Source organism: Mirounga leonina, unplaced genomic scaffold, assembly GCF_011800145.1.
Source record: "Mirounga leonina isolate KUSES-001 unplaced genomic scaffold, KU_Mleo_1.0 Mir_129, whole genome shotgun sequence".
Lineage (NCBI taxonomy): Eukaryota > Metazoa > Chordata > Mammalia > Carnivora > Phocidae > Mirounga > Mirounga leonina.
Genome location: NW_023270323.1, coordinates 81,206,261 through 81,231,910, shown reverse-complemented (window position 1 = coordinate 81,231,910; position 25,650 = coordinate 81,206,261). Strand labels below are relative to the sequence as shown.

The 25,650-nt window shown below is 61.1% G+C and overlaps 2 protein-coding genes across 6 annotated transcripts; one reads left to right on the top strand and one right to left on the bottom strand.

The window, feature by feature from the left end:
* Nucleotides 1-6,753: 6,753 nt before the first annotated feature.
* On the top strand, nucleotides 6,754-21,923 carry IDUA (alpha-L-iduronidase). 5 transcript variants are annotated; one of them, XM_035005504.1, is made up of 14 exons: nucleotides 6,754-6,951; nucleotides 7,735-7,875; nucleotides 18,221-18,306; nucleotides 18,495-18,602; nucleotides 18,869-18,964; nucleotides 19,058-19,260; nucleotides 19,419-19,565; nucleotides 19,678-19,894; nucleotides 20,261-20,473; nucleotides 20,553-20,674; nucleotides 20,751-20,876; nucleotides 20,949-21,025; nucleotides 21,414-21,514; nucleotides 21,663-21,923. In XM_035005504.1, the coding sequence occupies exons 1-14, from the start codon at nucleotides 6,797-6,799 to the stop codon at nucleotides 21,767-21,769; spliced, it is 1,899 nt and encodes a 632-aa protein (XP_034861395.1). In that variant the 5' UTR covers nucleotides 6,754-6,796; the 3' UTR covers nucleotides 21,770-21,923. The 5 variants fall into 5 exon arrangements, with proteins under 5 accessions (XP_034861395.1, XP_034861394.1, XP_034861396.1 ...); XM_035005503.1 differs by having other exon boundaries at nucleotides 19,386-19,565; XM_035005507.1 differs by lacking the exon at nucleotides 6,754-6,951 and adding an exon at nucleotides 7,009-7,106 and having other exon boundaries at nucleotides 19,386-19,565.
* On the bottom strand, nucleotides 8,559-11,558 carry SLC26A1 (solute carrier family 26 member 1). The gene is made up of 2 exons (XM_035005508.1): nucleotides 10,968-11,558; nucleotides 8,559-10,241 (listed from the first exon to the last, which is right to left on the bottom strand). Exons 1-2 carry the CDS (start codon nucleotides 11,556-11,558, stop codon nucleotides 8,712-8,714), a joined length of 2,121 nt encoding a protein of 706 aa, XP_034861399.1. The 3' UTR covers nucleotides 8,559-8,711.
* Nucleotides 21,924-25,650: the final 3,727 nt, after the last annotated feature.

The window sequence follows — 25,650 nt, the reverse complement described above, 5'->3', positions numbered from 1 at the left end:
CAGCCGTGCATCATTTGGCGAGTGGCTTCCGACGCCCCATGTCTTGTTCTGAGCACCACGGATGGGTCTCTTTCCCGCTGGTGCACATTCAGTGCACGTCGGCATCTGCCCCAACGTGGACACACCACGGTTTATTCTTTCTCCTGTGAACGGACTCGTGCGTCGGTGCCTGACTTGGGCTGTTAGGAAAGATGTCTCCGGGAGCTCTGGTCCATGTATACACACATCCACTGGAGGACCCTTGCTGGGCCACAGGACAGGCTGTGTGCACCTCTAGAAGAGAATCCTGAAGAAAAATAAACCCACACCAAAATACTAATGTGTATGTCCACTAGCAACGTAGGAGACTTTCCTCTGCTGCACGTTTGTGACAACCACGGTCTCCCAATTTCAGCTTTTCTGGTAGGTTTTGGTGTGGTTTTCACTTCTGTCCTTTGGTGGTGAGGAAGTCGCCAGATCCTTATCACGGATCCACCTGCCCTCTGCAGCTCTTTTGTAAGGCCCTGTTTGTTAAGTGTCTTGATTATTTTTCTATTGAGCATCTTTTCCTTATTGCTTTGTACTTATTTACATACTCTGGAGATGATTATTTTGTGAACTACAGTCCATTCTCGCCGTCCGCGGCTGCCATGCTCTGGAACCGTGAACGCGGGACTGCGGGGTCCGCGAACACACAACCAGGGCTCCTGGGGAAATGCAGGGTCAGCTTCCTGGGAGGCTCTGGGCACGTTTTCATCAACGGATCAACACAGAACCGTGTGTCGTGTGGCTTCTGTTTAAAGGCACCTCATCGACTATACGGTTGAGTCATCAAGGATCCATCCGGCCGGCATCACCGAACCTCACGCCTCAACAAAACCCACCCAGCACGCGGTTTTGTCTGCAGGCCCATCACGGCCTCTGGCGCTTGGAGCCCTGGGTGGGACCTCAGGACCGTGCTGGGGGGTCGTTATAAACAACGGAGTCACCAGCCAAAAGCACGAAAATGCGGGACATGTGGCACTAGATCGACAACGGAAAGGACACTAGTTTCCAGGGCGAGCTGAACCGAGAAGGCAGGGCGTCGCCTCCTCCTGTCTCCGCCGGGGACTTCAGGCCACGCTCCGTCTTCGCTGCTCTGGGCACATCCCCAAACGACCACGGACGTGCTGGGAGTGTTGACTGTGGGCTCACAAACAAGTTTCAGTGAGCAGGTGAATTCGCAATTCCGGGAACCATGAATATTGAAGTTTCCTGCGTCAGTACGGCCTCCTCCACACCAGGATGGTCCTGTTGCTCTCAGTGTGGCTCTGGGTGAACAGGCCTTCCTAAGTTTTCACCTCATCCAACTGATCAGCCTTTCCTTTCTGGGGAGGGCCTTTGTGTCCTGTTCAGGCACCTGCCTGCCCTGAGGTCATGGAAATGCTCCTGGTTTCCCATTTCCATCTCCCGAGGCCGCCAGGCCTGCCTTGGTGGTGTGGGTGAGGCAGGGTCCCATCACAGGGACCCGCAGCCTCTCTCTTCAAGAAAGAATGTAAGTCATCATAGAATTAGAAACACATGTATTCAGAATAAGATAAGAAATCATCTTTTCAAAAATTGACTAATAGCACAAACATCACAAAATCAAGAAAATACCACAATTCTTATTCATAACTGCATGGTAGGTACTCCACTAGGATACATTTTTCATCTACGTTTTTTATTGTCTCTTCTTATAACAATTTTTCAACATTACTTCCGGGGGGAAAGAGAAGAACTTAGTGTCTCTAACAAGGTTGATTGAAAACAACATTGTGACTACTATTTCACCAAAGTCCTCGCTCGACCACTCAGTACTCACAACTCCTATTCTGTCAAGACTGCTGTCAGGTTTGGAGAGAACTTTGACGAGTTGTTTCATTTATAAGCTGGGAAGTCTGGGATACTGCATTTTCTCGTACCGTGACTAATCTCAAATGCCCGCACGGATCTCATGAACCTCTTCCGTCACGTCCTTGTCACACTGACTGTGAGGGTTCTCCATTATCTTGTTGATGTCAGCATTTCCTGTTAAATCAGCAGAATGTTTAATCCCATTCCAAAAGTCCGTGTGATTCACTCCTTTTGGCTAATGGCCATGGCAGTTCCTGGAAGCTGTTTTCTGTGCCAGGCTGTCTGGCATGAACTTTGCGAGGAAGTGACTGGGGACAACATGAATATAGTCCATTAAACCCCAGCTGGTGTTTCTACCACTCAGCTTCCCCTTGGCCCGATCCTGAAAAGGCCCCCCCACCTCCCCAGAACCACCCCAGCAAGAGGGGAAATGTGACAGAAGGAGTTTGAGGCAGTGTGGGAATCGCTGTGGTCCTAGTATCCTCCTTCAGCAAAGTTTACAAAACCGTCTGATCATATGACCAAGGCCCCATGTGAGTCTGTGCCATTGAGTGGACCTGCTCTGTCTGTCTTTGGCCAGGCCGCAGGGTCTCTGCTCCTCGGGCTCCACAGTCCTGATCTAAGACAGCAGAGGCCCCTGCAGGTGCTCACGGTGTGGACAGGACATGCTCCCTGCAGAGGCCTGCCGCTGGCCTTCTCTGTCTTCTGGAGCTGTGTTCTTTGCAGTCCTGTGCTCATGATCCCTTCCTCCATCATCAAAGCATAGCATCTTTACTCTAAAATGCATACCCAGGATTTTTTTTAAAGATTTTATTTATCTATTTGAGAGGGCGAGCACAAGCAGGGGGAGAGGCAGAGGGAGCGGGAGAAGCAGGCTTCCCGCCGAGCAGGGAGCCCGACCTGGGGCTCGATCCCAGGACCCCGGGATCATGACCTGAGCCAAAGGCAGACGCTTCACTGACGGAGCCACCCAGGCGTCCCTGCCCCCAGGATTTGTTTTACTCAGATATGGTAAGGTGACAGAAATGGAAACACCCACCTTTGGAAGGATAATTTATTACTTACATTTCCCAGGAGAAGGGGCTACCCCACACCATGCAGGGCCGTGGGGGAAGCACCAGTCGGAGTCAGAAAGGAGAAGCAGGAGCAAAGGGAGTGTGACCCAGAGTCTTTACTGGCGTTTCCACGGGAAGAAACGGGTGAGCAGCCAGCACGGGGAGTAAGCTTAGGATCGGGTAGTTTGAAAAATTTGGGCAGGCCTAGGCTATAGTGGCAGTCCTAGTTGTCCAGTATCTGGCCTTGGGGTGATGTGCGGCAAGGGGGGTGTTGGTTTGGCGCATGAGAGCATTGAAAGGCGGGCTGGGGGTATGGGCTCTCTCCAGAAACTGTGTAGTCCTAGGAGGGCCCTCTCTCCAGGACCAAGGCCCCAAATGCCGGAGCATCGAGAATGAAGAAAATAAGCAAATACAGGCAGGGGAGAAAAAGTTGTTACCTGCCTAGAGATATAAGCCAGATTTTGTTTAAGAGGGAAAAAATAAGGTCCTGCCCTAAGAGAAGAAACACGGTGAAGGGATGCTGCTGTGGATGGAGCTGTCCCAGGGGAGGCTCCTGCTGGCCCTTCCCTCCCAGTTTCCTCCTATCAGACAGAGGCAGGAGGGAAAAGCCTAAAACCAGAAGGAAAGAAAAAAAGAAAAGGGGAGAAAATACAGGCCTGATTTTGCCTGTTCTTCCGCCTGGAAAAATTAGGAGCAACTAGTGGTAGATTACCCCAACCCCATGATGTGGTCCCACCCATTAGGGGCCCCACACCTAGAACCCAATATCATTAAAATTGTATCCAACCCGGCGCCTGGGTGGCTCAGTCGGTTGAGCGACTGCCTTCGGCTCAGGTCATGATCCTGGAGTCCCGGGATCGAGTCCCGCATTGGGCTCCCTGCTCGGCGGGGAGTCTGCTTCTCCCTCTGACCCTCCTCCCTCTCATTCTCTCTGTCTCAAATAAATAAATAAAATCTTTAAAAAAAAATTGTATCCAACCAACGTGTAACTATTTCGTTCTTACTGGTGGGCTGAAACGTCCAGCTCTGTGCCTGTTCCGGCAGTCTGTCCGCCACAGCACCATCCCCCAGACGAGATCCTGACCCAGCCTCCTCTCCCCAAGATGGTGCCCCCCCCAAGGGGATTCCTGGGACACACTCGTTGGGGCACAGAGGTCCACCAGCCTTTAGTCCTGCTGGGCCCCACTGGCAACACATTCCTCCCCAGCCCCTGGCTGCCTGGGAGCCCCTTGGGACTTGGAGCCTCGGAGCGGGCAGGTCATGTGAACAGCGCCACCAGCCACCACGTGTGACCGAGCCCAGTGGAGTCCTACTGCCAGGACGTCCCCGAACGTGGACAGGACCCAAGGCTAGCACTTTAGCCAAACCTCATGCAGGTGTCTGAGCGGTGGATGCTCTTGGCAATAATGGCTCATCTTCACCCTGATGATGCACTGGGCGGCCATTGCCTGAAAACTGTCCCCTTCAGAGTAAAGAATGCTGGGAATCTCTTGCCTCACAGACGCCAGAAATGTAACTTAAAATCACACATGTCTCTGGATATACTAAGGCCACAATATGAGTCTTGACTAAGACATCCTCACCCTTTGGAGTTACAAACGTTACTAACACAGTAGCCAAGACACATGTCACTTGAGACCACCATGTCCCCGACACGCTCCATGACCGTTTCACTGAGGGACATAATGGTCTTCTTTTTTTTTTTTTTTTTAAAGATTTTATTTATTTGACAGAGAGAGATACAGCGAGAGAGGGAACACAAGCAGGGGGAGTGGGAGAGGGAGAAGCAGGCTTTCCGCGGAGCGGGGAGCCCGATGTGGGGCTCGATCCCAGGACCCTGGGACCATGACCTGAGCCAAAGGCAGACGCTTAACGACTGAGCCACCCAGGCGCCCCGACATAATGGTCTTCTTAAACAATTCCTCTTCATATCCCAGTCCAATAAATGGACCCCTAGTTGAGTCTCTATCTTGCCCCAGGCGTTAAGCTCCCTTAATTAAGGGCCCTTTGCCCAACTCTCACCTCACACCAACCTGAAAAGCTTTCCCTGTACTGAAGGGGAGATGTGTTCAGCCTCGGTGTAATGGAGACTTGTCATGAGGCCCCTTGCTGATCTCTCCCTACCCCTTGTGTCCCTGTGTGGCCCGGGACCGAGTGCCCGGCTTCCTGTTTCCTGGGATCCGTGAGTATGAACTTCTTCCTGCACGGCGATCATCTCCCTGTGTGTGTGTCTCACCATACCTGGTTAAAACAAATCCTGAGTGCACGTTTTAGAACAGTCTCCAGATCTCTCTCTCTTCCGAGGTCTTTACGTGGCCACTCCCGTGTCAAGTCTCCCTCTGCCTCCCCCTCACGAGGATGCTGTGATGACAAATAGGGCCCATCCGGATCATCCGGGATTATCTCTCCATCTCAAGAGCCTTCACTTAATCACATCTGCAAGTCTCTTCAGCACGGAAGGTTACACTCAGAGGTCCTGGGATTAGGACCACGGACACCGCTGTGGCCAGCCAATCAGTGTGCATTTATTCCACTCACAACTTGTGTTAACTGTCACACATTTTGATTCTCTGGTGTACTTAAGCCCCCAGAAGACATTACATTATTTTTGTATAAATCACTCTTCATTAGATTCATGTACAACATACTCTTCCTGTACCTCTGGGCTGTGCTGGATCATTCTGCTTGGAGGTACCAGTTATCATCTCCGTGGTGAGGGCCAATGGTGACCAATGTCCCCAGAGTCCATTTCTCCACAAAGTCTTTATCTGACCTTCTCTTTGGAAGTAAAATTCTTGCTGGATTCAGAATTCTATCTTACCAGCCGTGTATTTCCAAGACTTTGAAGTTTTCATTTCACTGTGTATTGGTTTCAATTGCTTCTGTTGAAAAGTCAGTGAGCTTTGAAGGTACTTCGTGGGTCTTTGGTTTCAGCCCTTCACGATGATGTGCTTGGGTTCACGCCTTTCTTCGTGGGCTTCGTGGCACTGCTTGATTCTGTGGCGGGGTATCTTCCAACACTTCTAGAAAATCGCCCGCTCTTATCTCTGCAAATCCTGTTTCTGTCACCAACCTGGGGGACCGGTCCGTTGGCGGCCTCCAGCGACGGGGTTCTGCTGTTTCAGGCAGGAGGGTGCAGGGTGGTGAAACGTCTGATTGTGGAAGACACGGTGCTGTACGACTTGCCCGGTGCGTGTGTACGTGAAGCGTAAACCCAGGCCAGGCCACCCAGCTGTCTGTCAGCAAGGTCCGCTCACCCTCTCCAAGCCAGCTTGTGCCCCGACCACACCTGCTCCTTGTCACTTCGCTGTGCCAAGCCAACACCCCAGGGGCTCACCTGTGACTCTGCTCCTTCCCTCCCACCCCTGCATCCAAACCACCGGCGGTCCTAGCGCTCGTCTTCCAAATGTGTCCCACATCCGACCACCTGTGCCCACTGTCCAGCCGTCGCAGGTCGGAGCCATCAGTAGCCGCCGGACCCGCACATTAGGCGACTCCCCGGCCTCCGGGGCCATCCGAGGCATGAAGCCGACAACGACTCACTCTCGGCCCCGGGACAGCGGGGCGCTCTTACAGGAAGCGTCCGAGCACAGCCGGTGAGCAGGGCGGGCGGGTACTGCCGGCGGCGGGGGCGGACCGAGCCAGGGAGGGGCGGCGGTCCCGGACTCCCCAGGCGGGAGCCCGGCCGGGCGGGCGCACCCCCCGGCCCCCGCGCACTCACCGCCCGCCCCGCCCGCGTTCCAGAACCCACCCAGGCCCGGCCACCGCCCGGCCCCGCCCCGCAGCGGCGGTCACATGGCGTGCGACCCGGAGGCGGAACCGGCGGCGGAGACCTGGGCTCCCGGGACGCCGAGGAGCCGCCGGGCCTGCGGGATCGCGCGCCCGCCATGCGGCCCCCGGGCTCCCGCACCCCGCCGCTCGCGCTGCTGGCCGCGCTGCTGGCCGCGCCCCGGGCCCTGGCAGAGGCCCCGCACCTAGTGCTCGTGGACGCGGCCCGCGCGCTGCGGCCCCTGCGGCCCTTCTGGAGGAGCACCGGCTTCTGGTGAGCGCTCCCCGCGGGGAGACGCAGGCCCGAGAGGCCCATCGCGCCTGCATCGCGCCGCGCGCTCCTCCCGAACCCGGGCCGCGCTCCTGGACGCCCTGGTTGCATTGGAGAGACCCCGGGCTCCCGCGCCCACCGCTCATAGGCGCTCTGATGTGAGGAAGGCTGCCCAAGCCCTAGCCCTTCCCTGGCTGGTTTACTCCTTCCTCTTGGGGTCCGCCTTCAGTCAGACTGGGGGCTTTCTTTGCCGGCCGGCTGCAGGCGGTGTTTTGGGTGCCACGAGGGGTTTTCTGAGTGGGTGCCCGGCGTGGTGGAGACCTGCGGACAGGCCCTGAGTTTGCGCGGTGGCCACCTGGGGCCGTCCAGGCCCAGGAGGGGCAGCGGCCCAGGACACTGCTCTTTGCTGCAGACCAGGACCCTCCCAAGGGGGCGGCCACAGTGATGTCAGACATCCCTGTCCTGGGACCTATCTCCCAACCCCCCGCTCCGACCCCCTCTCTTGTCTCCAACCCCCTCTGTGGCCTGCTTCTGGCTGAGATCACCTGGCTGAAGGGGGAAGGAGCAGGGTATTGGGATGGGGTCCTCTCTTTTCAGGGTGCCCCTGGTTTCCGTAAACGTGAGCCTTAATAACATTCCTGGTGTTAGGGGTCATTTTATTACATCAGGGACAGTAACATGCATTGGCAGGTACTCCCCAGTCCAGCTGCTGGAGATGGGTGTCCCGGGCAATCCCAGGCCCTGTCCGTGGGGACTCATGCCCCATCCCCCTTGTTCTTTCCCCAGCCCCCCACTGCCTCACAGCCAGGCTGACCAGTATGACCTCAGCTGGGACCAGCAGCTCAACCTGGCCTACGTGGGCGCTGTCCCTCATGGTGGCATTGAGCAGGTCCGGACCCACTGGCTGCTGGAGCTCGTCACAGCCAGGTGAGTGATGGGGGCAGCCGGCAGAGCCCCCTTTATGGAGAGGAGGACCGAGGCTAAGAGGAGGACTATGTCGGGGTGTGCAGGACCGGGCAGTGTGAGGGCCGTGGTGGGGGCAGAAGAGAGGAGAATCCTGCTCTGAGGAGCTGTTGCCCTCACACTTCCCGGCAGAATGTCATGTGTGGGGCTCTGGTGGGTGCTGAGCGGCCCCTGGATTGGGCACAGCTGACATCCCGCTGGACGTCACTTAGAGGCTCAGGGGCGGGTTGGTGTTCCGCTGCACCAGCAAGAGTGCACCCACATACCTCATGCGGTGTGCTCGGGGGTCAGGCTTTGCAGGAACACTGCCCAAGGGCTGGGCTGCAGTTGTGTTGGTCCCAGCCCCCTTCGGCCCTGCAAGGCTCAGCCCAGCCAAGGCGTGAGACGAAGGAACACTTGGTTGTGTGTTGGGAAGACTTCAGAGACACGGAGACCCTCAGGCCCCTGGCCAGAGCTGCCACCTCTCACCAGTGGGCCCGGGACTGGGCAGGCCAAGGGACCAGTATCCTATGGGCACCTTGGAGGCGTCCTGATTGCCTCGGGCCCTTGTTCAAATAAGAGGTGACACCCTCTGTCAAATCGACCCTACAGGACCATGGACACACAGCGCGCGGGCCCAGGGGGCTCTGTGACAGTCCGTTTCAAAGGTGCCGCTCTTGGATGTTCAAGCGTCTGGGGCCTCTGTGTGCTCCCCGGTTCCTCCAGGGTGGAGGGGCACCGTGTCACTCTTGGAGGGGTGTGGTGAGTGGTGTCGGTGACCGACTGCGGGAGCGTGTCTGCTGAGGGCTCCTGGGACACTGCTAGAGGGCGGAGTCCGTGGCCGCCAGCGCCCTGCGGCGAGCTCGGGCCCCCTGCACGGCGCTGTGCACGCTGTGGAAGAGCTGCCCCTCCTCGGCCGCGTCCTCCTGGTCCTCCCCAAGGAAGCCACCTCTCCTCAGCGTGTCCCTCACCAAGGGGCTGCAGCAGGCCAGGAGCAGGGCGATGCCCAGGGCCCCGTAATCTCGGCGCAGGCCCTGCAGCGTGGCCACACCGGCTGCATCCAGGAACAGCAGCGGGGCACAGTCGATGACCACGGCATGGAAGCGGGCCACCGTGGACACCAGCGCAGCCGTGCTGGTCACTGGGCCCGGGTCCACGCCCTCGGCAGGGTCTCCCTCGCCGGCCCTCACCTCCAGGCCTTGCTCCTTCTTCCTGGCGGCCGCGCGCCCTGCGTCCAGCCCCGTGAGGCTGTAGAGTGACCGCAGGAAGAAATCCTTGTTGGCGTAGTGGAGCGGCCCCGCAAAGCGGAATATCCGCACCCCAGGCTCAGGGACCAGGCCCTCAAACTCCGCAGCGTCCTCGTAGAAGCCAGAGTCCCCGATCTGAGCGAGCAGGGCAGCCCGCGGGCGCTGGGTGCGGCCAACCAGGCTGAGCAGAGACAGGAGGATGCCGGCCAGCAGCCCCACCTCGACGCTGACCAGCGCGCAGGTGGCCGCTGTGGCCACCCAGACCAGCGCGTCAGCGGGGCTGAGCCTCCACAGCTGCGGGACGTCCCTCACCTTGCGCAGGGCTCCCCGCAGGCTGACCACAATGACGCAGGCCAGCACGCACCGCTGCAGGTCCCGGAAGAGCGGTGCCAGGGCCAGCAGCACCAACAGCACCACGGCGGCGCTGACCACGCTGGACAGCTGCGTGCGGCAGCCGGTGGCTGTCTTCACTAGGCTCTTGGACAGGGCAGCGCTGGTGACATAACAGTGGAAAAAGGCAGGCAGCACGTTGCAGCAGCCCACGGCCAGCAGCTCCTGGTTGGCCCTCACGGAGTAGCCGTGGCTCCGGGCAAACATCTCGGCCAGAGAGATGGAGAAGGCGGAGCCCACGAGGGCCAGGGGCACGGCGTCCAGCACCACACGCCACATCAGCCCAGGGTCGGGCACCCGGGGGGTCACGAAACCAGTGGGGATGTCGCCGGCCACGCTGGAGCCAAAGCGTTCGTGGAGCTGGCCGAAGTGGGACACCAGCGTGGCCGCCACGATGACCAGTAGCTCCGTGGGCAGCGGCACCTTTAGGCGGTGCTGGCAGCGGTCTGAGAGCTCCTTCGAGGCCAGCAGCACGGCCAGGCATGTGGCACTGGTGACCACGTCGCAGAGGTTGGCCTGCCCAGCGCTGCGCAGCAGGCTCAGCCACGTGCTGACCACCATGCCCGGCCCTTGGTGCCGTGGGATCTGCACGCCCAGCAGGTGCCTCAGCTGGGAGGTCAGGATGGTCACCGAGGCCCCCATGGCAAAGCCATCGAGCAGTGGCTGGGAGAGGTAGGTGGACACAAAGCCCAGCCGGAGGATGCCCATGAGGACCTGTGGACAGAGCGTGGTCAGGGCAGCGGGCCGCCTGGTGCACAGAGGGGGCGGCCGCAGCACAGAGCCCAGCACCCCTTCACTGCTGCCGCTTATTTCCCGAACGGACTCTGCCCGGGGTCCCCCGCACACACGTGTGCGCACACAGGCACGGCAGACGCTGGAGGTGCGCACGTGGCCTCGTACGCTCATTTCTGGTCTCCTCGCGCGTGCGGGCTCCGGGCATCGGAAAGCGGCTCCTTTCTCCTGTCCTGCGAGGGGCACTGCCCCCCACCCGGGAGACCTGGGGCCCCTGGGAGGGTGTGCCATTGGGGTGGACAGGACAGGCCTGGTCCAGGAGACCCCTGGGTGTGGGGAGGCTGCAGGAAGGGAGGCAGCCTCTCAGGGTCCCACCTGGGACGGGAGACCCAGGGGAGCTGTGTGGGCCAGCCAGGCACGTCTGGAGCTGAGGCCCCACTCCAGCCGACTACTGCTGTCCGGGCCACAGCTGGCTGGGCGGGGCCCCCGTTCCCGGGCACCCTCAGGCCCTCAGGTGCCCCGGTCCTGGGGTGCCGTCCCGTGCCCACCTCTGCCTCAGCCTGCTCTGTCCCATCCTTGCTGGTTAAACCCGCCGTCCTCTGAGGCCCTGAGCCCGCACTGCCCTGGGCCTGGCCCTTCTGAGTGGGCGGTGAGCGCCCGAGGGGCCTGCGCCTCGCTCGGCAGAACCCCAGCCGGTCGGCCCCTCACCTGGTAAATGCCGGCTACCAGCGTGAGGGCAGCGGCGACGCGGATGGCGTAGCAGTCCTGCTTGCAGTCCTGTGGCCCGGGCCCCACGGCAGCGGCTGAGGCGTTGACCCTGCTGCTGTTGTCCCCGGGCCCGGCGCCGCCCTGGGCGGGGCCGAAGCCGGCCAGCAGGAGCTCGCGGTCCACCACCTGGCCCACCATGAGGCAGAGCAGGCTGAAGATCCCCACGGACACGTGGTGAGAGGTGCCCATGAGGAAGTAGATGAGGTTCGCGAAGAAGGACGTGTACAGACTGTAGATGGGCTGTAGTCCCGCCAGCAGTGAGTAGGCGATGGCCTGGGGCACCAGGATGATGCCGATGACCAGCCCGGACATGACATCGCCCGCCAGGGCCTCCCGTGGCTGGTACTGGCACAGCCAGCGTGTGGCGGGGAGCAGGTCCTGCACCAGCGTCCAGGCGCTCTGCGGGCTGCACGCGCACCTCCACCACAGCCTGGCTTTGAGCATCTCACACAGGCCCAGGGGCGCTGGGGACCGCCGGCGGACCAGCACCGGCCGGCCGCCCCGCTGCACGCACTCAGGGGCCACCTCCATCTGGGAAAACCTGCAGTGGAGGCGGGCGTCAGCGCTGGGGTCGCAGGGCCGCGCAGAGACCCAGACCTGCGCGTGGCCGGACCCCGCTCCGCGGCTCCCTGTCCACCTCCCCGTGCGGGCACAGGCCCCCCCCCCACCCATCCCAACCACCGTGGTCCCCTCTGGCAGCCCTTGGGTCAGCTCTGTGCCATGGGCTTGGAGGACGAGGGCCTCCCTGTGTCCCCTGTTGAACCTTCGAGATCCTGGGACCCCACGTCTGCGCTGGGGGAGGGCTGCTCAGACAGCAGCACTAGCCACCCCCTGCTCCTTGGGCAGAACCCCTGGGACATGCTTTGGCAGGGTGATCTCAGCGGGGGCCAGCTGGGAGGGAAGTTGGGGCAACCGGCATCTGTCCTCTTCCCGGTCCGCCAGGACTGGGGGGTACCCCTTCCCAGGTGTGTGTTCACACTGCTGAGGCGGGTCGGGGTCTCAGACCACACAGGTGCACCGTGGAACACAAGTGTGGGACTGCTGGCCTTCTCTTGCCTTGTCACCCCAGGCCCAGGACACAGGTCTGGGGTCTCCCCGGGCTGTGGAGGACAGCACGTAGGGGGGCAGGCAGGCACAGCCCCCATGAGCTCCAGGGGGATGTTGAGCTGTGCTTCCTTCCTGGGACGACCTCAGCACACAGGGGCCCCCCCCGAGCCCCCAGAGTCCAGGTGTGTAGAGTGAGGACTGTTGAAGTGGCATCTGCCTTGTGCCGGGGGGTCTACAAAGGAGACCCTAGAACTGCCCTGCCCTCCCCTTCACCCAGGGAGCTGGCCTCTCCTGTTGCCTCGGGGATTTCACGGTCCTGCCGCAATGCCCCGGGATGATCTTACCTGAGGGAGCCCCTCACGGGCTTGGAGGACCGGAGGGTAGCGAGGGAGCTGGCCTTTCAGCCTGTCGGGGCCAGAGTCCGCCGGCCGGCCGGCCCTCCAGAGCCCTCTGGCTTTTGTTGGCGGGTGGGGGAGTGTGGGCGGCAGGGTTCTGGCTCAGAGCTGGAGCCAGGAGCCAGACCACGGCAGAACTGGCGCCCACCGCGGGCAGTGCTCCGTGGTGACCATCTGACTGCTTGGCCAGCTGGGCTTGCAGTTAAATTATTTACCCCAAAGATTGCTGAGTCATGGGTTTCCCCCAGACCGGTGTTACCTGAGCGGCTAATCCAGGGAGTTGTACTGTAATCAGAGGCTCACAAACAATTGTGTGGGCCTCTTGATAAGCTCCCAGCCTCCCAGCGGGGCCCCACGTGTGGGACAGGGTGGGCGAGGGCCCCCAGTGGCTGGAGCAGGATGCTTGGATTCTGGGGTCCTTGGGGGAGGCAGAAGGCCCAGGAGCCCAGCCAGTCCTGGGACAGGGTACAGGCAGAGGGGACCCTTCAGCTCTGGGGCCTATTGCTGTGGTCCCCACAACTAACTAAGGTGGGCACTGGGGGAGGGGCCGGTCTCTTCATCCCATCCCTGGTCATCCTCCCCGTCGTGCCGTGAGACAGGTCTGGTCCACACTGGAGCGCCGGCCCGAGCGGCACTGGGCAGCTGTATGCTCGGCCTCTGTTGTGTGTCCTCGTGTGGAAAGCGGGTGTGAGGCCCCTGCTAAGTGTGTGTGCGTGCAGGTGTGTGGATTGCTGAAGGCAGGAGGGCCAGCGGGCATCAAGATATGCTACCAGCCAGGTACACCCTTCTTGGGGGGGTGGGGGTCCGACCACCTGAGTGACTGTCAGGTGCCAGGCGTGGGCAAGGACTGGCGTGAAGGCACATGATGGCTTTAGATGATTACCCATGCGACCCACAAATGATACAATGACTATTCTGATCCCCCACCTTTACACTGAGTAACAGGTGAACTTCCACCACTGGGATCTTGAAGGGTTATGTGTGGAAAGGGGCCCATCCCGCGGGCTGCCGTAGCCCCGTAGCCCCTACTGCTCTCCTATCCCCCCGGGACCCAGCCTAGGGTTTTCCCTCCACTGACCGCCCCCCCCCCCCAGAGTCCATCCCAGGACCCACGTGGCCCCTGGTGGGAGCTGTTTGCCCAGATCAGGAGCTTCAGGCCCCTCCCTGGGGCAGATCAGGTGCACCTCGGGGTGCAGAGGGGAGGGTAGCTATTGAGGGGGGGCATATACGTTTATCTCCTACCCCGGCTACTGGCAAAGGGGCCGAGAGAACTCCCTGAGTGACCTCAGCGCCCTTGGGGGTTTTGTGACACAGAGGACTCCTTGGTGCCCAGAACAGCGGTGGCCAGGGGCAGATACACATGTGTGCTCGTGCTGGGCCAGGGGGCCTGGGTGCTGGTGTAGGAGAGGGGCTTACTTGGGGTGGGGACCTAGTGTGGGAAGGGGCCCTTCCTCTGAGTTAGGAAGGGGAGGGGCGGGGGTTTCTGGAGGCTCTGGGCAAGAAAGCACCTGGGTGGGGTGAGATTCAAGGCAGGTGGAGATGTTTCAGGGAGGGGCTAATGGGGTCCACCAGGAGCCCCTATCCTGTCAGATGCAGCCTGGGGGCCGGATTTGGCTCCCTTGCCAGCAGGCATTGGGCCTCATACTCTGCCCAGGCTGGGTGTCTAAACCAGGTGAAGGAACAGTTGCGGTCATGTCTGACCTTTGGGAGAATTGCAGGACACCCCTGCCCCTGCCGTGTCCGTCCACTTCTCTGCATTGAGGCTGGTGATCGGCACCTGTGGTCTGGGCCCCGCACACGGGTATCTAGTCCTGGGCATTTGCCTGCCAGAGGGGCTGCTGAGGCCCACCCCCCGTCATTGCGGTGGGCCCACCGAGCTGCACACTTCACCCGGGCAGGGGCCTTGGGGTTCACCCTGCTGGAACCTCCCTCTGGGGGCTTCTGCCCAGCCTTAGGCCACATGGTTATTTCCTTAATATTTGTCTTTAAATCCCTGTTTTAAATAGTCAAATACGCTTATTTGGAAAGGAAATATTGTATCCCGACCCCGAGTGCAAAGGGGCTGCCGGCCGACGGCCCGTATGGCTTCCAGGGCCCCGACATGCCGCCGTGGTGCACGGGCCCCGGGTGCTGGATGGGAACATGGAGAGCACCGGGCCTCTCCCGCCGGCTGGCCCTGAGCCTGACACCCTCCTGCCTCCATCCTCAGACTGAGGCTGCGGGTTCCCTTGGGGGGCGGGTCTGTGAGCCCGCTGCGCGCGCCCCCACGCATCTCCCTCGGCTGGCCGCTCACTGCGCTCCCCGCCCCACCCTCCTGCTCCGGGAGCGCGCGCCCGGCGTCTTCGCCCCGCGGACCCTCCATGCGCGCCCCCCACTCGGCACCCCCACCGCCGTGCGGCCGGGTCCAGCTCCGCGCACCCGAGCACTCCCCAGGCCCGGCCGCAGCTCTGTCCTCCCGCACACGCGCTCAGGCCCTGCAGTGGGGGCCTTGGCGCAGCCCGCCGGCCGCCAGCGCGCGTGAATGAGCACTTTGTGCAGCCGCCGCAACCCCGGCCCATGTGCCAGAGCCGGAGGCCTCGCACCCAGGTTCGGACCCTTTCAGGGCCGAGGAATGGAAGCTGGTCGGTGGAGACCCAAGCCTCTCTGCACTTCACCTCAACACTCAGCCCCCTCCCTAAATGAGGTCTCCCAGATCCTCACTCTGACCGGGCCAGGCAGAGGAAGACTAAGGCACCTACAGTGGGGCCTAAGGACCTCTGGGGTGGGTTTTTTGGCCCCTGGGACCGGTGTATTGGCCCCCAGGGTATCCTTAGCTGTGGAGGCTGGCTGGGCCAGGGGACAGTCCTATCCATCCAGGGGGCAGGCTGGGGATGCCTCTGCGTTAGGGCTCCCCCGTGGTACCCCACTGGCCCAGGACACCACCCACAGGAGCAGCATGAATCTGAGGTCTGCTGTGCACCCAATGTGTGCAGGCTGGGATTATTGCCGCCAGGGGCTGCAGGGAAAGCATGGAGCTCCTGCACATGCCTTCACTTTCCACTTGGTCACCCCATCACCCCTGCCCACCCCCCTCCCCCACAGTAGTGGGACTTTGGAACCGTCTGCTGTGCACATTTAATTTTTACCCAAGTGCTTGTTAGTTTTCTTTGCTACCGGTTGTGACCTTTGGATGGGCGGGGAAGGGTGAGGGAGGTGATCCCCACTGCCCACAAGCTTGTCCTGCTGGGCCCCAGAGATGGAAGGACGCAGCCCCTGCACAGGGGGGCCAGCAAGGGAAAGCAGAGTGCAGGGCCGGGGAGGAGCAGAGGAACTTGGGTGTGGTGGCTTGACCTGGTCCCTGGGTTGGACTCTGAAGGCTAGGCCCAGGCTCATCCTTGACCCTGTCCAAAGCGAGGCATGGGGGAGAGAAGGACGTAGAGGGGAGGTGTTGACTTATCCATGTCCTCACTGTGTCCAGGGAGACAGTGGGCCAGCCAAGCTGTGGCGTGGGATGGGGAGGTTGACAGATGAAAAGCTGTTCAGGGCCAGGTTCTGTGGTGACCCCACCCGGCTCCTCCCCAGCTGCCACAAGAGGGCGTCCTGCAGGCCCTCCTGCCCTTGGCCACCTTCCTCCCTGGGATGGACGGATGGGCAAGCATGTCCTCAGGGGAAGCCCTGAGAGGCCTGCCAGCCCACCGGCCTGTGCTCCTCACGAGGCAATACCCCCAGCCCGGGCCACCCCTGGGCTCCGTGCACACCCCTGCACCACTCCTCCTGCCCCGGCCCCTTGCCTGTGCCTGACTGGAAGGCCACCAGCTTCCTCACCCAGCGCCCAACGCCGGGCCCACCCTCAGATGCCACCTGTGCCCCTACCCACCTCGCTGCTCAAGCGAAGTCTGAGGGGTTGTGCAAGACCTGCCCCCTCCATCTGCAGATGTTGCCCACCCTACCTCGTAAGTCCATCTGCTCTGGCTCCTTCCTGCTGCCTTTGTAGCCACCTCCCAGTCCTTGCGCTACACCTGTCCGGGGGGACCTTTCCAGCCATCATGGCCAAAGGAAAACTATGGAGACAGCACCAAGATGGGCGGTTGTCAGGGGTTGGGGGCAGGAGGGTGAGCAGGGGGAGCACAGGGGATGTGGGGGCCGGGGAGCAACTCTGGGTGGTGCTGTGGTGGTGGGCACCTGTCCTGATGCCCGTGTCCAAACCCACAGAATGTGCACCACCAGGGGGGGCCCTGCGGCCATCTGTGGACTCTGGGTGAGGATGACGTGTGCGTGGAGGCCCGTCCGCCGTCACATGTCCCATCCCAGTGCGGATGTGGATAGTGGGGAAGGCTGTGCCTATGTGCAGGCAGGGAGGAGATGGGAAATCTCTGTACCTCCCTCTCAATTTTGCTATAAACCTAAAACTGTTAAAAAAAAAAAAAGCCTTGGGCGCCTGGGTGGCTCAGTTGGTTGAGCGACTGCCTTCGGCTCAGGTCATGATCCTGGAGTCCCTGGATGGAGTCCCGCATCGGGCTTCCTGCTCGGCGGGGAGTCTGCTTCTCCCTCTGACCCTCCTCTCTCTCCTGTGCTCTCTCTCATTCTCTCTCTCTCAAATAAATAAATAAAATCTTAAAAAAAAAAAAAAGTCTTGGGGCGCCTGGGTGGCTCAGCCGGTTAAGCGTCTGCCTTCGGCTCAGGTCATGATCCCAGCATCCTGGGATCGAGCCCCGCATCGGGCTCCCTGCTCAGCAGGAAGCCTGCTTCTCCCTCTCCCACTCCCCCTGCTTGTGTTCCTTCTCTCTCTGTCTCTCTATGTCAAATAAATAAAAAATTTTTTAAAAATCTCTTAAAAAAAAGTCTTAAAAACAAAGTCATGGCACTTTTCTCCTTGAATCTCTGACAAGGGCTCCCCATTTCACTTTGAGTCAGGGTCTCATCCTCACTTTGGGCACAAGGCCTCCTGTGATGTAGTCTGTCACAGCCAGCACCCTATTCTGCCCCAGGTCCACACTGTGTTTTCTATTGCTTGATCACTGCAAGTTTACTCCTACCTCAGGGCCATTGCACATGCTGTCCTGTCTGTTCTCCCGGGCATTCTCATTGCTGGCTTTGTCTCACTACGTGGTAGGTCTTAGATGTTACCTCAGAGAGGCCCTCCCTGCCTGATCCTTTGCTCCCTTCCCCTTGCATGGTACATCTGATGTGCCCACATTCAAGATTCACGTGGTTGCCTGATGATTTCTGTCTCCTCCCAGAATGTGAACCTGGAGGAAATTGGGCCCCAGTGTAGTAGGGTGGGAGGCTGCCCTTCTGCATTTTCTGAGTGTGGGAGGGGGAGAGGAGTACTTTTGAGACAAATCGGGAGCCCTGGCCTCCAGGACGTGTGAAGAAGCAGGTTGTGGCCCCCCGCCCCCGGGTCCTGCCAGGCTTCTGTTCCATGGCTCCCCACTCCACAGTCTGCTGTCTTCAGGTGCCTTGTTCTCCCCTACTCCATTCTATTGTGCCCTTCCCAAAAGATCTACCTGAGGACGTAGAGGGGAGGTGCCCAGAGCTGTTCCGAGCTCCTGAAGGCTGGGGGGTGGGGTTCCAGTACAAGCACACTGGTTCATACTAGGCTATGAATGACTGATAGGCTTCTGTCATTGGTGTTTTCAAGGGGACGGACCCACTGAGGAGTCTGGATCTGAGACCTGCATGGCACCTTTCAGGCTCCCTACCTGCTTGAATGTGGCCACAGTTCCAGCCCGGGGCCCACTTTCCTCTGCCCTGACATTCACTGTCCTACAGGGAGTCAGCTGGGCAAGGCCTGAGCTACAACTTCACGCATCTGGATCGGTACCTGGATCTTCTCAGGGAGAACCAGCTCCTCCCAGGTAAGCAGCAGCCCTGCCCTCTGCCCTCTAGTCCTGTCCGGTCCCCGGGACCTGACCCCTCTGGGTTCTCACTGGTTATATGCAGAGGACTGGCCTCTGTGCGGGCAGGTGGGGCCCAGGGCAGGCAGAGCGCGGGTGCCGTGCGGGCAGGTGGGGCCCGGGCGGATAGCCACCTTCATGTGTTGCAGGCTTTGAGCTGATGGGCAGCCCCTCCAAACGCTTCACCAACTTCGAGGACAAGCAGCAGGTGTTTGAGTGGAAGAAGCTGGTCTCCCTCGTGGCCAGGAGATACATTGGTGAGCAGGGCACAGGCACTGGAGGGACGGGTGGGCACTCCTGGGCAGGCTCTCCTCCCACACAGGCCACCCCCTTGGTCTTCTCTGTCATGAACCCTGAGCCAGGGTCTCCTGATGGGGGAAGGAGGCCGGGCAGGGGGCAGTGGGCTCATATGGAGACGGATATCCTTGTCACGGTCCAACCGTAGGCAGGCCTCCCTGTGAGTGCTGATGGGCTTGGCATTCCCCGTGGGGGGCATGTGTGACAGTGAGGGGACATTCTGCAGGCAGGTATGGACTCTCACACGTTTCCAAGTGGAACTTCGAGACATGGAACGAGCCAGACCACCACGACTTTGACAACGTGTCCATGACCATGCAAGGTGGGTGGCGCCTCAGGGGTCCTGTGAGTGGAGAAGGGGCGGGAGCGGCCCCTCAGGCGCCGGCGTGTGGACTCCGAGTGCCCTCCCGCCCAGGCTTCCTGAACTACTACGACGCCTGCTCCGAGGGTCTGCGGGCTGCCAGCCCGGCGCTGCGTCTGGGCGGCCCCGCGGACTCCTTCCGCCCCTGGCCGCGCTCGCCGCTCTGCTGGGGCCTCCTGGGTCACTGCCACAACGGCACCAACTTCTTCACGGGGGAGCTGGGCGTGCGGCTGGACTACATCTCCCTCCACAAGAAGGTACAGCCGCCGCCCCCCGCGCCCCCTGCCCCTCCGCCTGCCAGGGGACCCCCGCCGCAGCCCCACCCGCTCTTCAGCCAGACTCCGGGAGCTGACCCCAGTTGTCCTGAGGCCAACCTCCGCAGGGCGCGGGCAGCTCCATCTCCATCCTGGAGCAGGAGAAGGCCACCGTGCTGCAGATACAACGGCTCTTCCCCACGTTTGCTGACACCCCCATTTACAACGATGAAGCGGACCCGCTGGTGGGCTGGTCCCTGCCGCAGCCTTGGAGAGCCGACGTGACCTACGCGGCCATGGTGGTGAAGGTAGGCCCGCCCCCAGCACCCAGCCCAGCTCCTACCCCAGGAGCGGCGGCCCTTAAGGGGAGGGAGGGTCCGGCGCGCGGCCTGGGAGAGCCTACCGCCTGGACGCCCGCAGGTCATTGCTCAGCACCAGAACCTGCTGGTGGCCAACTCCAGCTCTGCTGTGCACTACGCGCTCCTGAGCAACGACAACGCCTTCCTGAGTTACCAGCCGCACTACTTCACACAGCGCACGCTCACCGCGCGCTTCCAGGTCAACAACACGCGTCCGCCGCACGTGCAGCTGCTGCGCAAGCCCGTGCTCACCGCCATGGCGCTGCTGGCCCTGCTGGGTATCCCCGCCCCCTTCTCTGCGCCAGCCCCCACTCGAGCGGACGAGGCCGCCCCGTGCCCCCTGGGCGGGGCCCGGAGCAGGGCCGCGGTCGGGCAGGGGTGTCCTTCCAGGCCCTAGTGGCTTGCGCGAAGGCCCCAAGGCAGGGGAGGCGCGGATGTATGCGCCCTGCCGGGGATGGGGGACTTTCTTGGCCCTCCCGGCGCCGCTTCCCCAGCCCAGTGGGTCACAGACGTTGTGGTGTGGCGGGGCCCTCCTGGTGCGGGACCCTTCGTGGAGGGGAATGACCGGTGGGAAGCCAGGCCTCGGGAGGGCAGCCCCGGGAGGCCGCGATTTCCCCTGGCGCCAGCCCACGCCTGCCCTGCAGACAGCGAGCAGCTCTGGGCCGAGGTGTCGCAAGCCGGGACGGTGCTGGACAGCAACCACACGGTGGGCGTCCTAGCCAGCGCCCACAGCCCGGCTGGCCCCCTGGACGCCTGGCGCGCCACCGTGCTGGTCTACGCGAGCGACGACACGCGCGACCACGCCAATCGCAGCGTCGCCTTGACCCTGCGCCTGCACGGGGTGCCCCCAGGCCCGGGTGAGCTGGGCTCCCGGGGAAGGGGTGGCCCTGGAGGGGGCGGGCCCGGCGAGGCGGGGCTCCAACGTCCGCTCCGCAGGGCTCGTCTATGTCACCCTGTACCTGGACAACCGGCTCTGCAGCCCCCATGGCGAGTGGCAGCGCCTCGGCCGGCCTGTCTTCCCCTCGGCAGAGGAGTTCCGGCGCATGCGCGCTGCCGAGGTCCGAGGCAGGGTGGGGGATGGGGCAGGGCGGCTGTCGAGATCCCAAGGCCCTGAGTACCAGTCCCTGTCCCCAGGACCCGGTGGCCGTGGCGCCACGCCCCTTCCCTGCCAGTGGCCGCCTGACAATAAGCCCAGCGCTCCGGCTGCCCTCGCTCCTGCTGGTGCACGTGTGCGCACGCCCCGAGAAGCCGCCAGGCCAGGCAAGTGGCAGCCCCCTACCCCGCCGCCCAGGCCCCTCCAGCCCCCCAGTCACGGAGCCTCTCTCCCGTCAGGTGACCTGGCTCCGTGCCCTGCCCTTGACCAGTGGGCAGGTGCTTTTGGTCTGGTCGGATGAGCGCGTGGGCTCCAAGTGCGTGAGTGCACTCACTCCCACTCCCCTAACCCCCACCCTGTGGGAGCTGTTGATCCCCACCTATGCCCAGTCCCTCGAGGCTGCAGTGCCCAAGTGGTCACTCCGCTCTGGTCCTCCGACCCCTCCCCACCTCTGCCTCTCACACCCCCACTCTCGCAGCCACACAAACAGCCCGAGGCATCCCACCCTGCTTGATCGGGGGTGGGGGTACCTGCAGGGAACACTGACAGGTGGCCCTGGGCTCTAGTCCCCTCGTCCCCTCTCTTCATCGAGCATGAAGGAAGAGGGCCAGGGACCCGGGGAGGGCTCAGAAAAGGGGCTGTGCGTCTACCCTGCCCCCCAGCCCACCTGGACGCCAGCCCTCAACCCGACTGACCCTCTCCAGGTGCCTGTGGACGTATGAGGTCCAGTTCTCCGCAGATGGTGAGGCATACGCTCCTGTCAGCAGGAGGCCATCGACGTTTAACCTCTTTGTGTTCAGCCCAGGTATGCCTGCCACTGTCTGCCCTGGCCTCAGCTGCCCCATTTCTGGGCCTCAGCACATGTCCCATGGGGTGGGGTCCAGGGAGCTCTAGGAGTTTGGGGTGGGCTCAAGGGGGCACTCAAGAACACATGTGTATGTTTGCATCCTCAGACTCTGCTGTCACGTCCGGCTCCTACCGGGTTCGAGCGGTGGACTACTGGGCCCGGCCAGGCCCCTTCTCGAACCCTGTGCGATACCTGGAGGTCCCTGCATCATGAGGGCCCCCACTGCCCAGTGACCATGAGCCTGTGCTGACCCGTGAGCCTGGGCGGCCAGGAGCTGCGATGGGCTGGACCACCAACGGCCCATCAGTCGGCTCTGTTCGTCCTCTCCTGTCCTCTTGCTCATCCCCTTAAAGTGCCTTTCCACTCATCAGTCTTGGGGCTGGCCTTTGTGGATGGGCCCAGGGCAGACTCGGGACCTGGCTAGAGCAGGGCCTTCCCCTCCTCCCTCCTCTCCAGAGTGCTTTCTCCCACCATGGGAGCAGGCTGGGCACAGGGAGACTGAGGTCCAGCTGCCAAATGGATGGCTGCCCTGCCTCCCTGGGGTCTCTGGCCTCATTGCTGGGTGCAATGGGCCCCATTCCTATCCCCTGCCCATTCTGCAGAGCAGGAGGGGGCCGCCTGGGTCAGCGTGGAGCCCAGATGGGGGCCCACTTCCTGAGGCCCAGGCAGGCTGAGCCTTGCACTCCACCAGGTGGGAGGTAGGGTGGGACTTCCAGGCTGTCTGGCCCCCACTGTGGCCAGCAGCACAAAAGGCCAGCAGTATCAGCTGTGAGCCGTGTCTGCCCCCATGGCCATCCTGGTTCCTTATCTGAGCCCAAGGGAGACAGATGGCATGCTGAGAGGAGGGTGACTGGGGACTGTTCACAGAGATGTGACGGTGGGCAGGGTCCTGCATGGGGAAGTGCAGGACCCAGGATCCTCCCCACACCCACCCACCACCCCAGGGCCGACAGGGCAGGTGAGGGAGCACTCACCCGTCCGGACAGAAAGGTGTGGAGAGGCCACCTGGCGAGGAGCAGAGACCTTCAGTCCAGGGGTGCAGCCAGTCTGGGGGGCCCTGTGAGCAGGAGGGGGGTGGGGGTGTGGAGGCCCTGATCCCACTCTCCTCCTCTACTGCCCTCCAGGGCTACCTTGGGCTTAGGGCTGGGGGAGGCGATGTGGGTCTGAAAGGGCAGATGGAAGACAAGGCCCAGTGAACCCCTCTGGCTTCCCCCAACCTGCCAGCCCCCGTCTCCGTGAGAAACTCAAGGACCACCAGGTCTCACCAACTGCCTTACCATGGGTGGGAGAAGTCACCTTGATCACACTTCCCTCTGGACCCCACAGTCAGCCCCATTGCTTTTTCTCTTTCCCAGCGTGGGTACCGTAGTTGCTGCCGGGGGGTCCAGCCCTTGTGTCTCTGTGGGGCACCGTTCCCTGCTGACTGCCGTCAGTATCCAGGGGGCAGAGGGGGTGCTGGGTGGGTCCCGGGGTCCCACACGTGGTCCTCCTGCTCTATCACGAAGCCCTGTCTCAGCCAGCCCAGGCTGTCATGACGTAGAATGAACCACCGACCCCAAGGCCCCAACTACAGAAGCGTGTTCTCTCCCAGTCCCGGAGGTGAAGTCTGAGATGAAGGTGCGGGCACGGTTGGATCCTTCCGAGGCCTCTCTCCCGGGCTTGCAGGCGGAGGCCTTCTCCCTGCCTCCTGTGTCCTGCTGCCCTCTCCTAAGGACGCCAGTAGCACCCATGCTCAGGACCTCATTTTCATCACCTCCTTAAAGGCCCTGTCTCCAGATACAGTTCTGTTCGGAGACACTGGGGGTTAGAACTTCAACATAAGAATGTGGGGGGGCTACAGTTAGCTCCTATAAGCAGGACTCCATTTCTCCATGGTGGTTGGGATCCATCACCCCAGTAGTAAAGCAGCCTTTTCTCTACCTGCTGGTTCAGTGGCTGTAGGACCCCTGATGGTGGAAGGGCCATCTCAGCTTCCAGCTTACGGGAGGGGGACTGGGTTCCCTGGTGGACGAGGTCCTTCCTTGGATGCCAAGACCTTCAAGGCCGCGGAGCAGAGATCCTTCAGGCGGTGCGGCTGCCTCCCTCTCTCCACCCTGGCCCTGTGTGTTCTGGCTTTTGGCAAAGCAGCCCCACGTGTGGTCTGCCCCTGCGCTGTGAGTTCCTGGCACGAGCCCGCTGCCATTGTCCTGGTGGTAGGATGGGTCCCCCTTGGGAGGTGATTGTGGTTCAGTGGGGAGTTGGCACCGGCATCTCAGCAGGACAGCAGAGACGCGTCTGTGCTGTGCCCCTCGGCCCCCAGGGGCCCAGTCACCGTCTCCACCATGCCTGTGATGTCCATGTAATCAGCCTGTTACCATTTCGCTGATGCATGCCTGTTCTCTGACCACGCTGACAGGTTAGCTTTGGTCTTTGCTGATTTGGGGTTGGGCTTTTGGGGAGTTGGGGTATCCACGTGATTGGCCCACACACAGCCTCTGCCCCCTCTGCAGGCCTCTTTGTGTCTGGGCTCGTGGAATTGTCACTGGGATGGCAGAGAGACCCGTTTACCAGTCTCAGATGTAGAGGACACCCCATAGATGCATGGAGGTGTTTCTGTGGGACAGCACTCGTTCTGTGCTTCTCCCCAGACCTTGTCCTCAGTCTTGCCATCTTGGTCTTTATGAGTCTGGCCAACTGGTCACCCTCTTGGATGCTACCTTTTGTAGAGCCAGGCTTGGGCTAGGTGTCCCCTGGCTTGGCCTACTGGGGGACATTGGTACATGTACACATTTGCCCATGAACCATGTCTGCAGGCTTCTCTTGTTTCCCAGCAGCCAGCATCCTTGTAGAGCCCCGGGTTGGTTGAGGGAGAGGGGAGCTGGACCCTCTTGTTCATACAGCTCACTTCCAGGTGCGCTTGGGCCCCGTCTCCAGTATTCCCACTTGAGGACAGAAGACCAGACATACTCGGTCTCACTGGGCACTTGGGTCAGTCAGGTTAGACCAAGACCTCAGCAGCAAGCCCAGAGCTGTTGTCAAGTGGATAATGGATTTTGGTCGAGGAGGAAATGGCCCTGCTCTGGGATATTGGGAGCCAGGACCAGAGATGTTTCTCTTGTTGGCACTTGCCAGAGACATCTCTGCCACAGATGCGTCAGGCACCATGGGCCTGACGGGCCGTCCTCCCAAGTGGCATGATGTTACTTTATAGGACATCCCCACATTTCCCATCAGATCTCTAGAACTCCCCTGGAAGCTCTGGCCTTTGACAGGGCTTATCTTCCACCCTGGGGTCAACACGGGTTTGACTAAGTCATCCGGGGCGCTTGTCAACTCCCACACCCAGTCCAATCAGCATAATGTCCTCAAGAAAACCAAGAGCACCAGGATCCTACTAAGCCTGGGAGAGGGGGTGCCATCGGGACAAACCGTGAAAGTATGTTGACGTCCCCATCAAGCAAGCTGCTTCTGATTCCCTTCTTCTGTGAGGGTAGAAAAGGAAGCATTTGCCAGGTTAGCTGCATATCAAGAGACGCACTGTGTGGTTTTCTGCAGGAAACATAGTCTCAGCTATGACTGGCGTGGCCACAGGATACATTGTGATCACCTGTCCTAACAGCATCTGGCAAAGTCCTATGGGAACACAGAAGGATCTCCCCCCCGCCCCTCCTCGCAGCTTCCAAGTGTCTGATCTTGGAGCAGATCTCTGCAGTTTCCCTGGAAATGTGGTTTTGGCTTGCAGGGAGGTCCCTGCACAGGTCAGGGAACCGATGTGGTATGCTGCCAACCCTCTCCCTACATCCGGGGGACTGCAGAAACTCCAGCAGGAAGGGTCTGCAAAGCCCTTGGCTCGCAGGCTCCAGCCCGGGCCCCATACTGTCAGACCGCCAAGCCCCCGTCAAGCTCCCGTTGGCGACTGTGATGGTTTTCAGGGCCATTATCAGTTCAGGGCTGTTATCCAGTAACCCCCAGGAGGTCTGAAAATGGCCACAGGACCCCTTACATACTTGGGGACACTAACAGTAACTGGATTCTGAGTTCTTCTTTTCAGGGGACCTGACCTCCCTGCTCCATCAAGGGCTCTGGGCCTGAACATGAGGCCCCGAAGCCTCGCA

Bases quoted from the DNA above. Each gene is read 5' to 3' on its own strand.
- IDUA (XM_035005503.1), top strand. From the start codon at position 6,797: ATGCGGCCCCCGGGCTCCCGCACCCCGCCGCTCGCGCTGCTGGCCGCG. The intron at 19,261-19,385 runs GTACAGCCGCCG...CAACCTCCGCAG, and splicing joins ACATCTCCCTCCACAAGAAG to GGCGCGGGCAGCTCCATCTC. The intron at 21,026-21,413 runs GTGCGTGAGTGC...GACCCTCTCCAG, and splicing joins GATGAGCGCGTGGGCTCCAA to GTGCCTGTGGACGTATGAGG.
- SLC26A1 (XM_035005508.1), bottom strand. From the start codon at position 11,558: ATGGAGGTGGCCCCTGAGTGCGTGCAGCGGGGCGGCCGGCCGGTGCTG. The intron at 10,242-10,967 runs GTGAGGGGCCGA...CTCTGTCCACAG, and splicing joins TGGTAGCCGGCATTTACCAG to GTCCTCATGGGCATCCTCCG.